Below are 22,732 nucleotides of genomic sequence, written 5' to 3' on the forward strand. Positions count from 1 at the left end.
AGTGTTTCCCAACCTTGGCAACTTGAAGATATTTGGACTTCAACTCCCAGAATTCCCCAGCCAGCATTCGCTGGCTGGGGAATTCTGGGAGTTGAAGTCCAAATATCTTCAAGTTGCCAAGGTTGGGAAACATTGCTCTACCCACATTTAATTGTAAATAAGCCTCAGCACCTCAGGAAGTTCATTTTGGAGGGAAAATAAAACAAAAATGGTTCCAACAGAAGAGGCTGCAGCTCAGGATTGAACTGTGGGGTGTTTGGAGCCCCCTGAATTTGGTTGTTTGCTTGCAGACCTTTCGTTACTTAACTGTCTACCCAGAGATGGGTTCTGCTTTTCTTTGTGGTTTGTTCAGTGGCACACTTTGTATATGCACAGCTTCTGCATCAGTGAAGGGCTGCAATTTTTTTTACTATCATTGTGGGCATGGCTTATTTTGTGGGTGTGGCTTGGTGACCATATGAGTGGGGGAGTGGCTTAAAGGTCATGTGATTGGCTTAAAGGTGGCCAACTTGATCATAGGTCTTCACAGTCTTTCGTAAGGCCAGTAGGGTGGGAGCAGTACAGACATCAAGGGGAGTTGGTTCCATAATAATACCCCAATCAAATTCAGGCTTGACACCCTGTTATTAACAACCGCAGAGATTCACTTAATAAAAGTGCCAAGAAAGGTTGTAAAAGGGACCCAAGCCCATTTAACAAATGTCTCACTTAGCGACAGAACTTTTGGGCTAAATTTTGGTCCCAAGTCAAAGACTTCCTATACGTATGATTGAACGGGTCCAAAGACAGGCTACAAGAATGGTGGAAGGTCTTAAGCATAAAACATATCAGGAAAGACTTAATGAACTCAACCTGTATAGTCTGGAGGACAGAAGGAAAAGGGGGGACATGATTGAAACATTTAAATATGTTAAAGGATTAAATAAGGTTCAGGAAGGAAGTGTTTTTAATAGGAAAGTGAACACAAGAACAAGGGGACACAATCTGAAGTTAGTTGGGGGAAAGATCAAAAGCAACATGAGAAAATATTATTTTACTGAAAGAGTAGTAGATCCTTGGAACAAACTTCCAGCAGACGTGGTTGGTAAATCCACAGTAACTGAATTTAAACATGCCTGGGATAAACATATATCCATTGTAAGATAAAATACAGGAAATAGTATAAGGGCAGACTAGATGGACCATGAGGTCTTTTTCTGCCATCAGTCTTCTATGTTTCTATGTTTCTATGTATGTTGACATTGTTATTTATTATTATTATTTATTAGATTTGTATACCGCCCCTCTCCGTAGACTCGGACATGTTCTCCAGTCCTGATAAAAACCTTATCTTTTGGTGGGTGGGATGTTAAGATTTCATGTATTTAGAGGTATAGGCGATTAAATCTGCAGCTACTTATTTACCAGTACGTCACATGTACAAAGGCCTAAATTATTGCTTTAATATAAATAGAAAAATACCTAAGCAACAAGTAGCCAAGCAACCCGTGTCTCTGCTAGCTCACTTGTTCATTCAGAACTTCTCAGGTTTATCCCTTCTTATTTCCTTCTCTTGAAACCCAGTTAGACTGGACATCCTTTAAAAATGCAAGATGCTAAAAGCCAAATTCTATTCACCTCGGCTTGGCCACTTTTGGCAAGCCAGAAATTTCTTACCCTTGCAAGGGTTTCAAGAGTGTCATGAATAGCCACTTTCACTCCAAAATTTACATTCTTTCCACCTTTTATACAAATTGTTGGGTGGGGTTGGTGTTTATAAAGAAGAAATACAGAGAAAATAACCCCAGTCATCATGCTAACCTGCCTTGTTTCTGCTGATTGTACATCTTGGCTGAAAAAAAAATCTATGCACTGAAACACTGATGGCAAACCTAGTTTTACTTGAGTACCAAAAGGGCACAACCATAATACAATGCCCTCCCCCCTCGCTCATGTGTACACAGGGGTGGCCAGCAGGCAGGACGGGGTGGAACACAGTTCCACCAGCGGAAATGAAGATGCATGCGCAGCTCCAGCTGATCGGTGGCTGTCACTTCCTGGATTTCTGGTCTCGGCTCAGCTCTTTTCCCCCCCCCTGCTCCTGCTGCTGCTGCATCTGCGCTCCTTGCTTTTCCCCTCTTTCCTGCTTCCTGGCCTCGGACGAGATTCCCTCTCTCCTGCCCGGCTCCCCTCCAGCCTCACGTGGCCACCTCCCGCCTGAGGTGCAAGCAGAAGGAATGGGTGGAAGTGATGCTGGCAGCATTTATGCTTCTGGCAGCACCCGTTCGCCTAGCTACCCAGCCTGAGATGGGGGGGGCTACCCAGGAAGGAGAGCGCAGGAAACACGAAGCAAATTGTCACCCCAGCGAGCGACACTGGTAAGGATATAAGTCAAGGACTTAATAGTTCAGTTGAACGATGATGATCGTTCAAGCCACTCCCACCTGGTCACATGGCCAGCAAGCCACTCCTACCCAGTCACATGACCATTAAGCCACACCCAGAAAATAAGCCACACCCAGAGTGTGGCAGTAAAAAGTTTGGCTGCCCATTACTGTGTGTACACAACCCCCTTGCTGCATGTGTGCAGGCCTCACTGAAGCCTCCGGACTTCCAGTAGGTCCATGTGCCATTTTTCACCATCCACAGGCTCCAAAGCAGTATTGGGCTGCAGCTAGAACAGTCAGAGGCGCAGTCCCGATTGGAACAGGCAGGCATGTGCGTCAGTGCAAGCTTAGGCTTCTGCGCATGCACAAAAAGCAAATCTTGCATCAGAATGCTCACGCATGTGAGATTTCGCTGATTTTCTGTGGTTTTTTTGCTTTCACGCATGTGTGGAAACAACAAAATCTCTGATAATCATTGAAATCTCACATGCACGAGCATCCTTGTGTGAGATTAAACTTCTGTGCAGGAAGCCGGATCTCATGCGGATGCGCACATACAACCGCTGCCAGGAGCGCACTGGGAGTGACGGCGACGGGCAGCCCTTCCTTGCTCCAAAGGCTTTCCTGAAGACTGGAGAGGGAGAAGAAACAGCCCAATGGGTCTGCCAGAAGTTTATTTCTGAACTTCCAGTAGGCCCATTGAGTCCATTTTTTGCCATCCACAGGTTCCGGAGGTTTTCTGAAGCCTGAGGAGGCAGAAACAGCCTCCTGCTGCCCTCCAGAAAGCCGAAAATCATCTAGACAGCATGCATGCTGGAGCTGATATAAGGCAATGCCTCATGTGCCGTCAGATATGGCTCCACGTGCCACCTGTGGCCTACGTGTCATAGGTTCACCATCATGGTGCTAGAATATTCCCTCGCAATCTGATTTTGCCTCTTTTGATCGATCAGTTGCATGATTGATTCGATTCTGCAGCATTAAGTCAGACAGACCTTGAGCAGGATGCCTAGCCCTTCCGGTCTCCCAATGACGCATCCACTCATGGTTGTAATCAAGTCCATCCGCCTTATACTGGTTTTCCTCTTCGTCTCTTTCCTCCCCACCTTTCCCACCATTATGGACTTCTCAAGGGAGCTGGGTCTTTGCATAATGGCGCACAAATTTCATTAGGCAGCTGGTGACAAAGGGGAGGGTGCCCTGGAGAGCCTTTTGTTTGTAAGGCATCACATTTTTATCTGGAGCCGAATCACTGCTCAGTAGCACTATGAGAAAAGATAAAGCTACAATATTTGCGCTCTTCAAATGTGAGTACAGTGGTACCTCTACTTACGATTTTACATAGATACCCTGGTCCGGTGCCATGAAGGGCTTTATAAGTGATGACCAACACTATGAATTGTGACCGGAAACTGATCGGCAACCAATGTAGACTGTGGAGTGTTGGTATTACATGGGCATTTTTGGGAAAGCCCATGATTGCTCTCGCAGCTGCATTCTGCACGATCTGAAGTTTCCGAACACTTTTCAAAGGTAGCCCCATGTAGAGAGCATTACAGTAGTTGAGCCTCGAGGTGATGAGGGCATGAGTGACTGTGAGCAGTGACTCCCGGTCCAAATAGGGCCACAACTGGTGCACCAGGCGAACCTGGGCAAACGCCCCCCTCGCCACAGCTGAAAGATGTTTCTCTAATGTGAGCTGTGGATCGAGGAGGATGCCCAAGTTGTGGACCCTCCCCGAGGGGTCAATAATTCCCACCCCCAGGGTGATGGACGGACAGATGGAATTGACCTTGGGAGGCAAAACCCACAGCCACTCCGTCTTATCAGGGTTGAGTTTGAATCTGTTGACACCCATCCAGGCCCCAACAGCCTCCAGACACCGGCACATCACTTCCACTGCTTTGTTGAGAAGAGGCAAAAAAAATTCTTGAACACCTGGTTCTTATCTAGAAAAGTTTGTAAGTAGAGGTGTTATTGGGTAGAGGTACTACTGTATAATGCACACACTCACTGTGGTTCTGATTTTGGCTTCTGGGTATATTGGGCTGCAGCTGCGCACTGTGACCAAGTTTTTAAAAACTGTTTAACATTTTTATACACATTTGATCCTTTGTTCCTGCAAATCCAAAATGTATGTTTAATAAGCTCAACCTCTTACGGCCATTTTTTTCCTCCTCCACCCAGAAAGGTAGACATTGAATATTTCTACATGTCTGGTTCCATTCTTCCAGCTTCACCCAGTATTCTGTTCTGGGAATATGCTCTTTTCCTAACTCTAGCTACCAGTTTACTCTGACCTTTCCACCTATCCGTGGAGCACAAACCAGCCTTACTAAAACTCTGCACACCTGAAACTTATTTTTATCCAGAAGAATGAACAAGACACATTTGTCCTGAGGTGCCACCATAAAAACCAGTACACACCAAAAGAAGAAACCCAACATCCAGGGGGCATAAAAACAATATCAAAACGAGATAATAGAAAATACATCGTATGCTGGGATAAAAGATTTCTGGAGATCTGTCCTGGATCTGCCCAAAGTGTCTTGTGGATGGAATCGCTCTGAAAAACGTACCATTTCTGGTTCATAAACTAACTGTACACTGAGATGGTCCAGCTTTGGATTTAACTTGAAAATGATGCTTGTAGGAATGAGAACACAGCACTTACTGTGTTTCCCCGAAAATAAGACACTGTCTTATATTAATTTTTGCTCCAAAAGTTGTGCGACGTCTTATTTTCAGGGGGTGCCTTATATTTCTCAAATAAGACAAATTCACAGGCACCCCCAAAGAAAGTGTACCGTACAGTACACTGATTACGGTACGGTACCTGTCAGTATGGCACCCACACACACAAATGACGGCACTTATATGGTACAACAGTATAGTCCCGCTATTGCAGCTTCCGGCCACCAGAGGAACTACAGTCTACGCACTGTAGTGGAGACTGTAATGGCGGTGAGACACAGCAGACTGTGTCTGCTGTACTGGACGGTACAAAGCGATGGAAGGGGCCAGCAGAGGACACCACATTATTATGGTACCGCTACGAACAGCTTTGAATGGTACTGTGTTTTTCCACCGTACCGTATGTAAACTTGACTACGCCTTATTTTCGGGGGGTCCCTTATATTTGCAAATTCTGCAAAACCTCTGACATGCCTTACTTTGGGGATACGTCTTATTTTCAGGGAAACGGGGTATCTGTGATCTTTTTAAAGCAGCGATATCTTTTTCCAAGGTCACATGGTAGGCACAAGGAGTAGCCATGATATTCCAGGAAGACACATGAGTGCTTTAAACGGCTGCAGCAGGCAAACGCTATTATCTGTACTCCTGTGTCCTCCGAAACAACTTTTTGGAATTGCATTTAAAGTTCTGCGGAGCCCAGGTAGAAAGAGACGGTATTTGCAGGAGATCACAAGGATGAAAGTCACTGAGAAGACAACATTCCGTAGGAAGATTTTGGACATGCACCGAGGAAGTTCTGTTCCTTACAACTGGTGTAGACCCGGAATTTCAATCTGGAAAACAAAGCAAAATACAGCTCTAAACAGCTTTGGTTGTGATGTATCTAACACTGGTACAACTGAAGAATTTTTTTAAAAAAATATGGGTGCATTACTCATCCCATTAAGCCAGTGGTTCTCAACCTGGGGGTCGGGACCCCTTTGGGGGTTGAACGACCATTTCACAGGGGGTCACCTCAGACCATGGGAAAAGACAAATTTCCCCTGGTGTTAGGAACTAAAGCTTCTATTCTGGCAAGAAGAGATATTCCTATATCTCTTCTTCTATTCTTTCATTGATACGTTCTATTACTATATCTTCTTTTCTATTCTTTCTTAGATATATTTTACTGTGAGTATCTCCTCTATAACCTTCTTCATGTATTTTACTATGTGTATATGGATATACAGTGATCTCTCGGTTAGCGCGGGGGTTACGTTCCAAGACCTCCCGCGCTAACCGATTTCCGCGTTATATTGGATGCGGAAGTAAAACCACCATCTGCGCATGTGCGCCATTTTTTTCATGGCCGCACATGCGCAGATGGTGGAGTTTGCGTGTGGGCGGTGGGGAAGACCAAGGGAAGATTCCTTCAGCCGCCCAACAGCTGATCTGCTCCGCAGCGCGGAAGCAGCGAGGAGCCGAAGATGGGGTAAAGGCAAAGGGGAAACCCCATCTTCGGCTCCTCGCTGCTGCCGCGCTGCGGAGCGGATCAGATGTTGGGCGGCTGAAGGAACCTTCCCTTGGTCTTCCCGCTTGCCGCTTGCCAGTCCACACACGCCCCCCTGGATGAGCCGGCCACAGGGGCGAGGGGTGGGGATGAAGGGGCAGGACTTCCCGGGCGGAAGGCATGCTCGGCTCTGCCGCTCCAGCCCCTTTCGGCCGAGCAGCCAGGGAAGTCGAGCCAGGCGTGGCGGCGGCAGCGCTGCTTCTCCGGTCGCCCGGTCCTCTCCTGCCTCCTGCGCCGATGTTCCCCGCTGCGACGGAAGGCAGTCGCTTGGCTAGGGAGGCTCGGCCGAAAGCGGCTGGAGCGGCAGAGCCGAGCACGCCTTCCGCCCGGGAAGTCCTGCCCCTTCATCCCCACCCCTCGCCCCTGTGGTCGGCGGGGATGAAAGGGCAGGACTCCCTGGGTGGAAGGCGTGCTCGGCTCTGCCGCTCCAGCCGCTTTCGGCCGAGCCTCCCTAGCCAAGCGACTGCCTTCCGTCGCAGCGGGGAACATCGGCGCAGGAGGCAGGAGAGGACCGGGCGAACGGAGAAGCAGCGCTGCCGCCGCCACACCTGGCTCGACTTCTCTGGCTGCTTGGCCGGGGAGGCTCGGCCGAAAGCGGCTGGAGCGGCAGAGCCGAGCACGCCTTCCACCCAGCGATTGTTCCGCTGCCGCCAGCATGGCCTGGCTGGCAGCGGAAAATGTAACGGAGCCCACGGGGGATTCGCCTTCCTCCCACCCGCAGCCGAGACTGATTGTGGGCTCCTTCGCAACCTCGGAGAGCTTCCGGGGCATGAAAGCTCACGAAAACCAGGAAGCTCTCCGAGGTTGCGAAGGAGCCCACGATCAGTCGGCTGCCGGCGGGAGGAAAGCGAATGCCACGGGGCTGGGCTCGGCTCCCCCCTCGGCTCCCCCCCTTACCAGCCCCGCCGCGGAAGGCTCCATTCTGTTCCCTGCCGGCCCGATTGAGTGGCCGGCGGTCTCCATTCAGGGAACAGAATAAAAAAAAAAATTAAAAAAAAAAATTTTTTTTTTTAAATAATATTTTAATATTTTATTTTTTAAATAATATTTTTTGAAAAACCGCGTTGCAGCGTTTCGCGCTAATCGAGAACGCGCAAGTCGAGGGACCACTGTATACCCACTAAACCCCTCATTGTGTATTGGACAAAATAAAAAATAAATAAATAAAATAATAAATACAATAAATAAATAAAACTTGGGACATAGTTTTACAATTTGACCAATCAGGCGTTTACAGTACCCACCCACACCCAGCAACTGGACAGAGAACCCCTTGCTAAAAATTTTGAAGCCCACCCCTGCTTACTTCCTGTATTACACAATGGCAGTGATGGCAAATCTTTTTTCCCTCGGGTACCGAAAGCACATGCACAGGAAGCGAATACACACTCCCACAATTCAATGCCTGGGGAGGGTGAAAATTGCCCCCTCTCCCCCCCTGGAGGCCCTCTAGAGGCCAGAAACAGCCCATTTCCCAACTTCTGGTGAGCCTCGTGTTCTGCCGGCGTGTCCCAACCACCCGTAATTACAGGGTAATTAGTCCAAAAAGACACACACCACATGATAGAAGGAAAACCAAAAGTCTTTATCAACAGAAAAGCAGAAACAGCTCCCTTTTTAAATGTCAAAGGGATTTTCTTGTACACACAAGGCACAGGTTAAATGCAATCCAATTTCTCACCCAGTAACTGGGAAATTGAGTCCAATTCTAAAGTCCATAAAGTCCACACACAGTCTTGAACAGGGAAACAGCAAAAACCATCTTGACGAAACTATGAATCAGATAAACTGCCACGAGGCTAAACCAGCATGCTGCCCTTTTTATTTGTAGCACTAATTACAGCAGCCCCACCCAACCACAGGTGGCCTCACTTATCTCCTGTAATAATCCTTCAGTTGTTCTCTCCTATGCATCACTCGATGCATGCATGGGTCCATCATAAGTTCTTGTTCAGAATCCAGGGATGATAAGGATGATTGATCTACTCCTGGGCTGGCTGCCAAACTCCCCTCTTCCCTGCTACTCACACTTCCTTCGTCAGAGGAGCCTTCATCGGGAGATTCTATCAGGAGCAAAACAGGCCTGTGGCATGTGGATGTTTCCCCCACCTCCACCTCCACATTCCTTGGGGCAGGATCTGGGCCAGAGTCAACCACAACACCCCGTAGGCCGATTTTTCACCCTCCCGGGCTCTAGAGGCTTCCCTGGAGCCTGGAGAGGGCAAAAACATCCTCCTCCATCCTTCCCGGAGGCCCTCTGGAAGCCAAAAATGTCCTCTCATAGTCTCCGTGTGAGCCAAAAATCAGCTGGCCATAGTGCACATGCATGCTGGAGCTGAGCTAGCACAACACTTTGTGTGCCAGCAGATGTGGCTCCGTGTGCCACCGGTGGCACCTGTGCCATAGGATCGCCATCACTGCACTAAGGCATAATGTGCTTTGCTTATGTTAGTGTGTGATGCACTAGCCTCCACAGGAGAAGGAGAGGGGGGGGATTTGCAAGCAGATGGACCTCCATATTTTGATCCCCTTGTAGACCCTCCTGGTGAAATTGAAACCTCCTCATTATAGCTCGACAATAGGTCTGTACCTGTCACAATGGTTCATTCAACGAATTGTGGCTGAAAAGTTTGCTTTGGCTTGGAAATACTGTCTGAATCCAGCCACCCTGGTTAATCAAACTGTCGTTTCAGGTTTTGTGTGACATGGGAAGCCAATCAGTTGAAGCTTAGAGAACAAAGCATGGCTTAATTTATTATGAGAACCCAGCCATTGACTCTGGTGGCTCACAATGTAAGGAAAGCATTGGAAATTCTCCATACTACTTTTGCATCCGCAGTAACTCAGTCATGGGTCATCTGAGCATTGTAATCATTTATTCTGTACATGGAAATATCATTGCTAATTATCATGGTTCCAGTTACCACATGCCAAGAACAGGGCCTGCTGGACTCCTTAAATTTGATGCTCCTCAAAATTATTTATTGATTTATTTATAGATTTTTATGTTGCCCATCTCCCTTGTAATTTTTAAAGGTTTTATCCCCACCCAGCCTCTCAAACGGAGTTTTTGGAGGCTGAAAAAGACTCTGCCCCCCAAAATTTTACCCTTAGATTATCCACGGTTGACCTCTCCAGATTCCTAAGAAGTCAGTAAGGGGCGTGCATAAGTGCACTAGTGTGCCTGTCCTAATGTTTGTTTTGTTTTATTTTATTTTATTTTATTTTATTTTATTTTATTTTATTTTATTTTATTTTATTTTATTTTATTTTATTTTATTTTATTTTATTTTATTTTATTTATTTTATTTATTTTATTATTTTATTTATTTTATTTTATTTTATTTTTTTTGTTTGTTTGTTTGTTTGTTTGTTTGTTTAGTTAGTTAGTTAGTTAGTTAGTTAGTTAGTTAGTTAGTTAGTTAGTTAGTTAGTTAGTTAGTTAGTTAGTTAGTTAGTCCAATACACAATGAGGGTTTTAGTGGGTATATATCTATATACACATAGTAAAATACATGATGAAGGTTATAGAGGAGATACTCATAGTAAAATATATCTAAGAAAGAATAGAAAAGAAGGTATAGTAATAGAACATATCAATGAAAGAATAGAGAAGAGATATAGGAATAGAAGAAAGGTATAGGAGATATAGGAGAGCAATAGGACAGGGGCCGGAAGGGACTCTAGTGCACTTGTACTCGCCCCTTACTGACCTCTTAGGAATCTTATAGTTCTACTAGCTCCATGTATGTGACTCTATTGTTCCCAATGAGTATTTATTCTCGATTATTCCTAATGCCTTTCCTTCTATTCCTCTATTGATGTATTTTACTATGATTATATCCTCTGAAACCTACATTATGTGTTAGACAAAATAAATAAATAAAAGGCTGAAAACAACCTCTAAAATGAAGCTTTGCAATGCTGAAAAAACAGTCTCTTAAATGGAGCTTTGCAAGATTAATATACCTGTTCAAGCTAAGGATGCCAGCCAGGTGGATGCTGGCAGGCAGAATTTTTTTTTTTCTTATTTTCCTCCCCAAAAACTAAGGTGCGTCTTATACTCCAGTGCATCCTATAGTCCAAAAAATGTGGTAGCCACTTTCTGTGAGGTTCATAAACCTCCGGGACCACCTTCTGCCGCACGAATCCCAACGACCAGTTAGGTTCCATAGAGTTGGCCTTCTCCGGGTCCCGTCGACTAAACAATGTTGTATGGTGGGACACAGGGGAAGAGCCTTCTCTGTGGTGGCCCCGACCCTCTGGAACCAACTCCCCCCAGAGATTAGAATTGCCCCCACCCTCCTTGCCTTTTGCAAACTCCTCAAAACCACCTCTGTCGTCAGGCCTGGGGGAATTGAGACATCTCCCCCAGGCCTATATAGTTGATGCATGGTATGTTTGTGCGTATGTTTTGCTTTTTAAATAAGGAGTTTTTTAAAGAGTTTTTAAATATTAGATTTGTTATACATTGTTATCATTGCTGTAAGCCACCCCGAATCTAGGGAGAGGGGTGGCATACAAATCTAATTAATAATAATAATAATAATAATAATAATAATAATAATAATAATAATAAAGAAACAGATGAAACAATCGATCACATACTCAGCTGCTGCAAAAAGATAGCACAGACTGACTACAAGCATAGACATGATGCTGTGGCACAGATGATCCACTGGAACTTGTGCCCGAACTACCATTTCCCAGTGGCAAAGAACTGGTGGGATCATAAGCCCGAAAAAGTGGTCGAAAATGAGCAAGCAAAACTACTGTGGGACTTCCGACTTCAGACTGACCGAATTCTGAAGCATAACACACCAGACATTGTGATCGTGGAGAAAAAGAAAGTATGGATCATCGACATCGCAATCCCAGGAGACAGCAGAATTGAGGAGAAGCAGCTAGAGAAATTAGTGAAATACGAAGATCTAAAAATCGAGCTGCAACGACTTTGGCATAAGCCAGTGAAAGTGGTCCCAGTGGTACTTGGCACGCTGGGCGCAGTGCCAAAGGATCTCAGCGGACATTTGAAAACCATCGGAATTGACAAAATCTCCATCTGTCAATTGCAAAAGGCCGCAAACATAATTCGCCGCTACATCACGCAGTCCTAGGTGCTTGGGAAGCGCCCGACTAGTGATGAAATACGAAATCCAGCATAGTGATCTCGTTTGCTGTGTTGTACTGACATAATAATAATAATAATAATAATAATAATAATAATAATAATAGACAGACTTCTCATCCCTACCTCCAGCACAGCATCAGAGCAGATGGCAGAGGGCCCCAGCGTCTTCCGAGTGGTCGCAGTTGTGCACATTCCAGCGGATATGAGAGCAACGCAGGAGGGACGTTTCGTCTCCTTTGCACTTGAGGTTGTCGAGGAAAATGTATCCTTTGCCCTGGCCGTACTGGGCTTCTCCAAAGGCTGCTAAGGCGCCTCCACAGCCCAGCTGCCGACATACCACTTTCACATCCTTCAGATCCCAGGCGTCGTCACACACCGTCCCCCACTGGGACAGGTAAAACATCTCCACCCGGCCTTCACAGCGATGGCTCCCATTGACCAGTCGCAGAAAACCTAAACATTGAAAGAGGAGGGGGAGAGGGGGGGAGGGGGAGGAGGAGGAGGAAGAGGAAGAGGAGGGGGAGGAGGAGGAAGAGGAGGAGGAGGGGGGAGGAGGAGGGGAGGAGGAGGAAGAGGAGGGGGAGGAGGAGGAAGAGAAAGAGTAGGAGGGGGAGGGGGGGAGGAAGAGGAGGGGGAGGAAGAGGAGGAGGAGGGGGGGAGGAGGAGGGGGAGGAGGAGGAGGAGGAAGAGGAGGGGGAGGAGGAGGAAGAGGAGGAGGGGGAGGGGGAGAGGAAGAGGAGGGGGAGGAAGAGGAGGAGGAGGGGGAGGAGGAGGAGGAGGGGGGGGAGGAGGGGGAGGGGAGGAGGAAGAGGAGGGGGAGGAGGAGGAAGAGGAGGGGGGAGGAGGAGGAGGAGGAGGAAGAGGAGGAGAGTATAGTAGAATAGTGAAGGGCTACAAAAAAGTTTACTACCACACTGTGGGCGTGGCTTATGTAGGATGCTCTGTTCTTTCAACATCTTTCAGTGCAAATTGGGTGTTCTGGGGTGGAGCTCTATTTTCGCTACCCCACTGCATCTCCCCACCCCTCTGGTCCAGACAGTAGTCTACCCCTGAGTAGAATGCAATGCGATGCAATAGCAGACTTGGAAGAGACCTTGCAGGTCATCTAGTCCAGTGATGGCAAACCTTTTTTTCCATCGGGTGCCAAAAGTGTATGCACACACACTATTGCGCCTAGGTGAGGCAAGAACAAAAGCAACATGAGAAAAAATTATTTTACTGAAAGAGTAGTAGATCCTTGGAACAAACTTCCAGCAGGCGTGGTTGGTAAATCCACAGTAACTGAATTTAAACACGCCTGGGATAAACATATATCCATCCTAAGATAAAATACAGAAAATAGTATAAGGGCAGACTAGATGGACCATGAGGTCTTTTTCTGCCGTCAGTCTTCTATGTTTCTATATCATGCTAAGAGCAGATGGGGGGTTACATACCATCTTTGGGAGGAGTGGTGGTTGCAATTGTGGTAGCAAAAGTATCTTCTTGTAAGGAAGTCCCCAATTCTTCTGCACCTGCACTCCAGGGGGGAAAAGGCACAGGCTAGCTAAGTGGAACACAACAAAGCCACATTCAATTAAAACATATTTTTCAGAGTATAAGACGCACCACTCCCCCCCCCCTCCAAAAGAGGGTGAAAATCTGGGTGCATCCCATACTCTGTATGTAGCCCTTCCCAGGCTCTCAAATGGAGGTTTCAGAGGCTGCAAAAAGCCTCTGAAATGGAGCTTCAGAATAAAAGTATCTAAAATGGAGCTTCAGAATAAAAGCTTCTAAAATGGAGCTTCAGAATAAAAGCCTCTGAAATGGAGCTTCAGAATAAAAGTCTCTAAAATGGAGCTTTGAAATAAAGAAACCTTTGAAATGGGGGTTTCAGAGGCAGAAAAAAAAAGCAAGGAGCAGACCTCATAACCAATGATTGGGGGTATTGTTGTGAGCCGCCCCGAGTCTGCGGAGAGGGACAGCATACAAATCTAATAAATAAATAAAATAAAATAAATAAATAAAGTATTCCAGGAAGCCAATCCACCCGCCCAATCAGCTTTTTTCTTACTTTCCTCCCCAAAAACTAAGATGCGTCTTATACCTAGTGTTCTGGATTCTGGTTAAAATTATGTTCTCCTCCGTATTCAAAATGCAGTACAGGCAGTCACATTCCTTCCTCTCTTATCTTTAGCAATTAAAGCACACAAAAGCATTCCTCCAGGCCTCCTCCCTTGTCTTAAGATTTATGTCTATTCAGCGTAGTTCAAAGCACTAAGAACAGCTGTTAAATAGCAGAGAATGAACTAACTTACTTCATAGCCATACCGGCACACGTCCATGATGGATTTACAACATTGAAAACTCCGCCCTTCTTCCCTGCTGGCACCCGGACGTGACGAATAAATCACTTCAGTAATTAACCCCTTCCTCCCCTTAATATCTCTTCCCTAACACTTGTTCCCTGCGCCTTTGGACCCTTCTGAAATTCAGATTTAACCATCTAGTATCTGTCTCTTCTTCACTGGAGTCTGGACTCATAGCAACGTCCTGTGGCTGGCCTCCCACCTGTTCTGACACCTGTAACTCAGGACCGGCCACTAATTCATAAACACTATCTGTAGCAAAGTCATCAAACTCTTTGCCATCCTCCAACTGACCAGGAGTATATACAACACTCAGGTGCGTCTTATAGTCCAAAAAATATGGTAGTCAATCTTGGAATACAGTTCTTTGTTTCTAAGGGAATGTTCCAGCCGAGTCCAAATTAGGGCTGATGTCCAATGCATCTGCAGATGATCTTCTCTGGGATCTCTCACACTCCCACCTTGCCTGGCTTTCATTTTTTAGGATAAACAAACCCCTTTTTAATTCAAAAAATAATAATATTGGAAGCAGACCAAGCAAATCTGTAAACTCCAGCACCGCTCTAGTTTGCAAATTTGCCTCTGATCTCTGCCCAAGCGTCCTAATCTTTCCCTAAAATGTAAGAACAGGGAACGGCTGCAGCCGAGAGCTTTCTTCTATAAGGTTTAGGTTAGGTTTAGGTTTATTGGATTTATATGCCGCCCCTCTCCGCAAACTCGGGGCGGCATATAAATCGGTCCAGAAAAAAATTAATCAAAAGTAAAAGTGAAACAACAGGAAATACTCTCAAGTAAAGGAGCTTCTTGGAGCAACTTAGCAGTTTCGCTTTGGAAAATTTATTCATTTATTTTATTCGACTTCTATGCCATCCAATCCCAAAGGACTCGGGGCGGCTTACAACAATATAAAAATACAAATACAGTAAAAAAAGAAGTCAAATATAAAAAAATCTAAACCTATAACCCCAGAAAACCATTAGCTCAATCAATCCAGGCAACACACATACATACCATTCGATATAATTGGCCATGACAGATGTCAGTTTCATGGCCTTCCGAAAGTAGGGGTGGGAGCATTACGGACAATGGGAAGGAGTTGGTTCCATAGAGCCGGGGTCGCCACAGAGAAGGCCCTTCCCCGCGGCCCCTCCAACCTGCATTTCTTAGTTGATGGAACCTGGAGGAGGCCGACTCTGTGCGATCTTATTGGTCTCTGGGAGGTAAGCGGCAGGAGGCGGGGTCCCGTAGATAGTCTGGTCCTAAGCCATGTAGGGATTTATAGGTAATAACTAACACCTTGAATTGTGACCGGAGGACTAACTGGTAGCCAGTGCATGACTGTTTTTGTACCAGGGGTGGGTTGCTCCTGGTTCGGACTAGTTTTATTTATTTTATTTATTTATTTGTCCAATACACAAAACACATCAAGGGGAATGGGCATGAAGTATTACATACAAGGAAAAGATATGAAAATGGAGGAGAAGATATATGAAAGGGAGGAAAGATATATGACATATGGGATAAGGGGAGACAAATTGGACAGGGGACGAAAGGCACACTGGTGCACATGCACAAACCAGTACTAAAGGGTTTTAGAACCCATTACTGCATAGCACTCAAGAAAACGTTTTGGGAATCAGAGAAACGGAGTTCTCACAATATGGTCTGAAAATGTCACATATGATAGAAGAAGGTCGCGTACCCAGGAACTAAGCATTTGCATTTTTCTGAACAGCAAATTAAAGGAAGAACTAGTGATGGGCTCTTATGGGTACGGCCGGGTACGCAGAACCAGTAGAAAAAATTTCTTTTTTTCCCTTCTGGGCTCTTGGTATGTTTTTCCTATTGTAGTAAATGAGGTTGAATGTCTATAATTTTAGAAGAGCTGTGTGTACATACACATACAGTTTATATACACTGCTCAAAATAAATAAATAAAGGGAACACTTAAACAACACAATATAACTCCAAGTAAATCAAACTTCTGTGAAATCAAACTATCCACTTAGGAAGCAACACTGGTTGACGATCAATTTCACCTGCTGTTGTGCACATTCAACTTTGTACAGAACAAAGTATTCAGTGAGAATATCTCATTCATTCAGATCTAGTATGTGTTATTTGAGTGTTCCCTTTATTTTTTTGAGCAGTATAGTAGATAGTGTATATTTTTGTGTGCCTGGGTGTAATATGTATGTACACATATGGCATGTATGGGGTGTACTGAAGGCCAGTGAAGCTGACTGTAGCTCTGTAGGTCAGCGGTTCAAATCTCATCATCAGCTCAAGGTTGACTCAGACTTCTCTCCTTCCAAGGTGGGTAAAATGAGGACCAGGATTGTGGGGGCAATATGCTGGTTCTGTTATAAAGTGCTATTGCTGACATGTTGTAAGCCGCCCTGAGTCTAAGGAGGAGGGTGGCATAAAAATTGAATGAATGAATGAATGAATGAATGAATGAATGAATGAATGCATGCATGCATACATACATACATAGATACAAGTGCTATTGCTAACATGTTGTAAGCCGCCCTGAGTCTAAGGAGAAGGGCGGCATAAAAATCAAATACATACATACATACATACATACATACATACATACATACATACATACATACATACATAGAATTAAATAGTGTATTTTGGATGTTCAATAATAGTAAATAGATAGGGATATTGTATCTGTTTGAGGTAAGGAAAGGCCAGGCACTCTAACCCTAACCCAAACCCTTGATGTCATGTTGGTCACCATTAACCTAGTCACATGACCTTTAAGCCACCCTCGGTCACATGATTTTCAAGCCACTCCTACCTGGTCACATGGCAGGCAAGCCACACCCACAAAATAAGCCATGCCCACAAATTTTTGCAGCCCTTCACTGGGCAGAACATGCCTTATTTTTCCATCGAGAAAGCCCAAACAGGGTTTGCGACCCACTTATACACACATACTCACAAACACACCCATTTTGCAGGGATTTGAGCAAAGAGTAAAGTGTGCCTGTATACACCCTGAGGTTTCTCTCCTCAAGCAGTAATTGGGGATGTTGTGTCAATCATGACCTTTGACCTTTGCCTCTCTCACCTCTGCAGAGGACGCCAGCATCTTCGTGATGCCCACAGTTATGTTGCCCCCATCCCAGGTTAAAGCAGTCGGTCAGCTCAGTCTCCGTGCCAAGGCAATCCACGTTGTCCAGAAGGATGGGACCGCTGCCGTAGCCAAAGTAACCCAGCACGGTAGCCCCAATGGCCGCACCGCAGCCCAATTGGCGGCACACCACCTGAGCGTTGGGGTAATCCCAGTCGTCGTCACAAACGGTCCCCCAGAGGTCCCCGTAAAGGACTTCGACGCGACCTTGGCAGCTGCTGTTCCCGTTCGCCAGGCGGATGCCGCCACCTGCTGGCCAGAGGGGGAGAAAGAAGAGACGGAACTGACCATCCAAAATGACAATCTTCAAAACTGCAATTAATTTGGAATTTTGCACAGAAGGAAGGGAGGGAGGGAGGAGGGGGGGGGAGGGAATAGAAGACAGAAAGAGAAAGAGAGAGAGAGAGAGAGAGAGAGAGAGAGATGGTAGGAAGGAAGGAAAACACAGAAAAAGAAAGGTGGAGGGAAGTGAAGGGAGGGAAGAAGGAAAGAAAAAGGAATGAATAAAGGAATGAAGGAACAAATGAAGGAAGGAAGGAAGGAGAAGGGAAGGGAAGAAAGGAAGGAAGGAAGGAAGGAGGTAAGGAAGGAAGGGGGAGAGAGAGAGGAAGGAAGGAAGGAAAGAAGGGAAAGAAAGAGGCGGAAGGGAGAGAGGAGGGGAGGAAGGAAGGAAGGAAGGAAGGAAGAAGGGAGGGGGAGGAAGGAAGGAAGAAAGGAGGGAGGGAGGGGGGGAGGGAGGGAGGGTGGAAGGAAGGAAGATCCTGGATTTACTCCGGCGGAAGCTATTTTAGAGAGCTGTTTCACTCACTTGAGGCTCCAGAAATATTTGGTGGACACAAATTTTAATTTGCTGTAGATCCTCCTTGTGGAAGAGCAGACCACTTTGACAAAATTGCAGGCACCTGAATTGCCTCCCCCCCCCCCCTTATTTGAGCCTTTCCCCAGCATCAGCAGAGTTAAACAATTAAACCAAGCTGTAACCTTGACACAACTGGGAGCAGATCAGGGGTTTTTGAAGCTTTAATAGCCCCCATCAGACAGAATCGAGCAGCTAAAGAAAGGAAGAGTTTTTCCTTCAGAAGAAATGGATTGTCCAAAAGAGAGGAATATCAACCCAGCAAGATAAAGGCTAAAATTAAAATAACAACATAACAACATAACATAGCATAGCATAGCATTGCATAGCATCACATCACATAACTTAAAATAAACTCAATATGCAGACCATTAACAAAAAAAGAAGAAATTTAAGGGAGAAGGGACTTAAGATTATTTATGATTTGTACTGCTTGCTGTGAGCCGCCCCGAGTCTTCGGAGAGGGGCGGCATACAAATCCAAATAATAAAATAAATAAATAAATAAGATAGAACGCTGGTGTAGACTAATAGCCATTAATAGAACAGAGTATATAGGTACTTGTAACAGACTAATAGGTAACAGAGTAGTATGGTCGCGTTGATGGATGATCTCTGGCGGGCCCGGGACAGGGGTTTATCCTCTGTCCTGGTGCTTCTTGACCTCTCAGTGGCTTTCGATACCATCGACCATGGTATCCTTCTGCACCGGCTGGAGGGGTTTGGGGTGGGAGGCACTGTTCTCCAGTGGTTCTCCTCCTACCTCTCCGGTCGGTCGCAGTCGGTGTTAGTGGGGGGCCAGAGGTCGACTCTGAGGTCTCTCCCTTGTGGGGTACCTCAGGGGTCGGTCCTCTCCCCCCTGCTATTTAATATCTACATGAAACCGCTGGGTGAGATCATCCAAGGGCATGGGATGAGGTATCATCAATATGCCGATGATACCCAGCTTTACATCTCCACCCCATGCCCAATCAACGAAGCGGTGGAAGTGATGTGCCGGTGTCTGGAGGCTGTTGGGGCCTGGATGGGTGCCAACAGACTCAAACTCAACCCGGATAAGACGGAGTGGCTGTGGGTTTTGCCTCCCAAGGACAATTCCATCTGTCCTTCCATTACCCTGGGGGGGGGAATTATTGACCCCCTCGGAGAGGGTCCACAACTTGGGCGTCCTCCTCGATCCACAGCTCACATTAGAGAACCATCTTTCAGCTGTGGCGAGGGGGGCGTTTTCCCAGGTTCGCCTGGTGCACCAGTTGCGGCCCTATTTGGACCGGGACTCATTACTCACAGTCACTCATGCCCTCATCACCTCGAGGTTCGACTACTGTAATGCTCTCTACATGGGGCTACCTTTGAAAAGTTTTCGGAAACTTCAGATCGTGCAGAATGCAGCTGCGAGAGCAGTCATGGGCTTACCTAGGTATGCCCATGTTTCACCAACACTCCGCAGTCTGCATTGGTTGCCGATCAACTTCCGGTCACAATTCAAAGTGTTGGTTATGACCTTTAAAGCCCTTCATGGCACTGGACCAGAATATCTCTGAGACCGCCTGCTGCCGCACGAATCCCAGCGACCGATTAGGTCCCACAGAGTGGGCCTTCTCCGGGTCCCGTCAACTAAACAATGCCAGCTGGCGGGCCCCAGGGGAAGAGCCTTCTCTGTGGCGGCCCTGGCCCTCTGGAATCAACTCCCCCCGGAGATTAGAACTGCCCCTACTCTTCCTGCCTTCTGTAAACTCCTTAAGACCCACCTCTGTCGTCAGGCATGGGGGAACTGAAACATCTCCCCCGGGCAGATACAATTTATGAATGGTATGTTTGTATGTATGTGTGTTTAGAAAATGGGGTCTTTTAAATATTTTTAAACAGTAATTTAGATTTGTTGTAGATTGTTTTTTCACTTTGTTGTGAGCCGCCCCGAGTCTGCGGAGAGGGGCGGCATACAAATCTAAATAATAAATAAATAAATAAATAAATAACAATATATACTAGTCAATATACAGGTGAAACTCAAAAAAATTGAACATTGTGCATTTCAGTAATAAATGAACAGGCTGTGGAAACTTGCATCTCATTTGGAAACCAAGGACCCAGAGTATGGACGAAGAATGGAGAGGCACACACTGCGAGATGCTTGAAGTCCAGTGTGACGTTTCCACAGTCTGTGCTGATTTGGGGAGCCATGTCGTCTGCTGGTGTTGGTCCACTGTGCTTCATTAAGTCCATGGTCAACACATCCATCAACCAAGAGATTTTGGAGCACTTCATGCTTCCTTCCACAGACGAGCTTTATGGGAATGCTGACTTCATTTTCCAGCATGACTTGGCACCTGCCCACACTGCCAAAATTACCAAAACCTGCTTCAATGACCATGGGATTACTGTGCTTGATTGGCCAGCAAACCTGCCTGACCTAAACCCCATAGAGAATTTATAGGGCATAGCCAAGAGAAAGATGAGAGACATGAGATCGAACAATGCAGAAATGCTGAAGGTCACTATTGAAGCATCCTGGTCTTCCATAACAGCTCAGCAGTGCCACAGGCTAATAGCTTCCATGCCATGCCGCATTGAGACAGTAATTGCTGCAGAAGGGGCTCAAACTAAGTATTTTTCAGAGGTCCAATGTTGTTCTATGTACAATCCTTGTATTATTGATTGCATGTAATATCTAATTTTCTGAGATTACGGATTTGGGGTTTTCATGAGCTGTACCCCATAATCATCACAATTAGGACTTGTTTCTTGGTACAAAGAGTATAAAAACTTACTCTTTTTTTCCAGCAGAAGAAGGGCTGAAGTCATCGCCATCTCCGTTTCAGAGGTGGGCTGGATTTTATCTTCGGTGACTGCAAAAGACATGCAATTGTAAGAGCATTCCCAACCTGATATCAGAGATGAAATCCAGCAGGTTCTGACAGGTTCTGGAGAACCGAGTAGTTCAGAAAACCAGCAAATACCACTTCTGGTTGGCCCCAGAATAGAGTGAAAATGGAGATTTTGTAATATCCTTCCCCCCCAGGAATGGGAAAGGAGTAGAGATTTTGCAGTGTTGTTCCACTGCCACGCACACCAAGCCACGCCCACAGAATCAGTAGTTTTAAAAAATGGAATATCATTACTGCCTGATATCTACGAGGGTCACCCAGAAAGTAATGCACCACATTTTCTTTCTCAGCCTACAGTAATGGTACGAATGGTCCGCGAACTGCACTGGTTGCCGATTGGTTTCCGGACACAATTCAAAGTGTTGGTGATGACCTACAAAGCCCTACATGGCATCGGACCAGATTACTTACGGGATCAGCTTCTGCCGCATAAATCCCAGTGGCCAGTTAGGTCCCACAGAGTTGGCCTTCTCCAAGTCCTGTCAACCAGACAATGTTGTTTGGCGGGGCTTAGGGGAAGAGCCTTCTCTGTGGGGGGGGGCGACCCTCTGGAATCAACCCCCCGCGAAGATTCGTACTGCCCCCACCCCCCTCGCCTTCCACAAGAATCTTAAGACTCGTCTATGTCACCAGGTCTGGTGTAATTAGATCTTGAACCCCTGACCAAGAAATATGTTGTATGGTTATAGTTTAGTTTAGTTATAGTTTATTAGATTTGTATGCCGCCCCTCTCTGAAGACTCGGGGCGGCTCACAACATAACAGTGATACAATACATTACAAATCCAATAGTAGAAAATTAAATCAATTTTAAAAACATTAATAACATAGTAAAAGCCCTAAGTATACAATCATACACATTCAACCATGGTGTGATTGAATTGGTTGAGTGATTAAAATATTGGGTTTTTAACTGTAGTTTTTAAATGTATTAGATTTGTTTGGTATGCTTTGTTTTTTATATTGTACCTTGTGAGCCGCCCCGAGTTTTCGGGGAAGGGTGGCATACAAATCTATATAATCATAATCAATCATAATCATAATCATAGTCATAGTCATAGTCATAGTCATAATCACAATCACAATCACAATCACAACCATAACCATAACCATAAAAATAATAACAACAACAACAACAACAACAATAACAACAACAACGAGAGTTGAGAACCACTGCTCTAAAGTTTCTTCCTCCCCCAGCATGGCAAGATACAAAAGGCACATCGTAAGAGTTTGATTGAACATACATTCCATCCCCTCAAATTTTCCGATTTATGGAGAGTGAAATTATAGACATAGCCCCTCTTACCTGTGAATGTATCGGTGAATGATTCTTTATAGTCCTCTACCACTAACGTAGTGATGGGCATAATGACGGTTGTTGTCCCTAGCCCTGTTGAGACACAATAATAAAAAAAAGTTGGCCATGCCACATCAATGTGCCACCAACAGATTTCCATCTTGTTGTCTGCTAAGGAGTTAACTCCATCAATCAATTTTTGGTGAACTATATTTTGCTCATTAAAATATTATGATGGGCACTTCAATAACTCTAAAAATAAGGGAAAAGGCAAAGAAGGTTGGTGCCCTTCAACCCAACCTCTGGGAATCAGCTAAGCATGCTGAACAAAATTATACAAATTAACTAACCACATTTTAGCCAGCAAGTTGGGTGAATTCAGTTGTGTGATCAATGCCTGGTTCAATATGTCATGTGAATCCAGTAAACTTTTATTTATTTTATTTATTTT

The 22,732-nt window shown here is 45.6% G+C and overlaps 1 protein-coding gene across 1 annotated transcript in view; it reads right to left on the reverse strand.

The window, feature by feature from the left end:
* Nucleotides 1-4,388: 4,388 nt before the first annotated feature.
* SSC4D (scavenger receptor cysteine rich family member with 4 domains) overlaps nt 4,389-22,732 on the reverse strand; it is a 32,386-nt gene continuing 14,042 nt past the window's right edge. Inside the window, exons 6-11 of the mRNA XM_070742376.1 lie at nt 22,291-22,374; nt 20,866-20,943; nt 17,177-17,491; nt 13,180-13,257; nt 11,867-12,196; nt 4,389-5,896 (exon numbers count right to left, since the gene is read on the reverse strand). Coding sequence (XP_070598477.1) covers nt 11,880-12,196; nt 13,180-13,257; nt 17,177-17,491; nt 20,866-20,943; nt 22,291-22,374 — 872 coding nt within the window. The 3' untranslated portion in view covers nt 4,389-5,896; nt 11,867-11,879. The remainder of the gene's footprint in view (nt 5,897-11,866; nt 12,197-13,179; nt 13,258-17,176; nt 17,492-20,865; nt 20,944-22,290; nt 22,375-22,732) is intronic.

Source organism: Erythrolamprus reginae, chromosome 1, assembly GCF_031021105.1.
Source record: "Erythrolamprus reginae isolate rEryReg1 chromosome 1, rEryReg1.hap1, whole genome shotgun sequence".
NCBI classification, from domain to species: domain Eukaryota; kingdom Metazoa; phylum Chordata; class Lepidosauria; order Squamata; family Dipsadidae; genus Erythrolamprus; species Erythrolamprus reginae.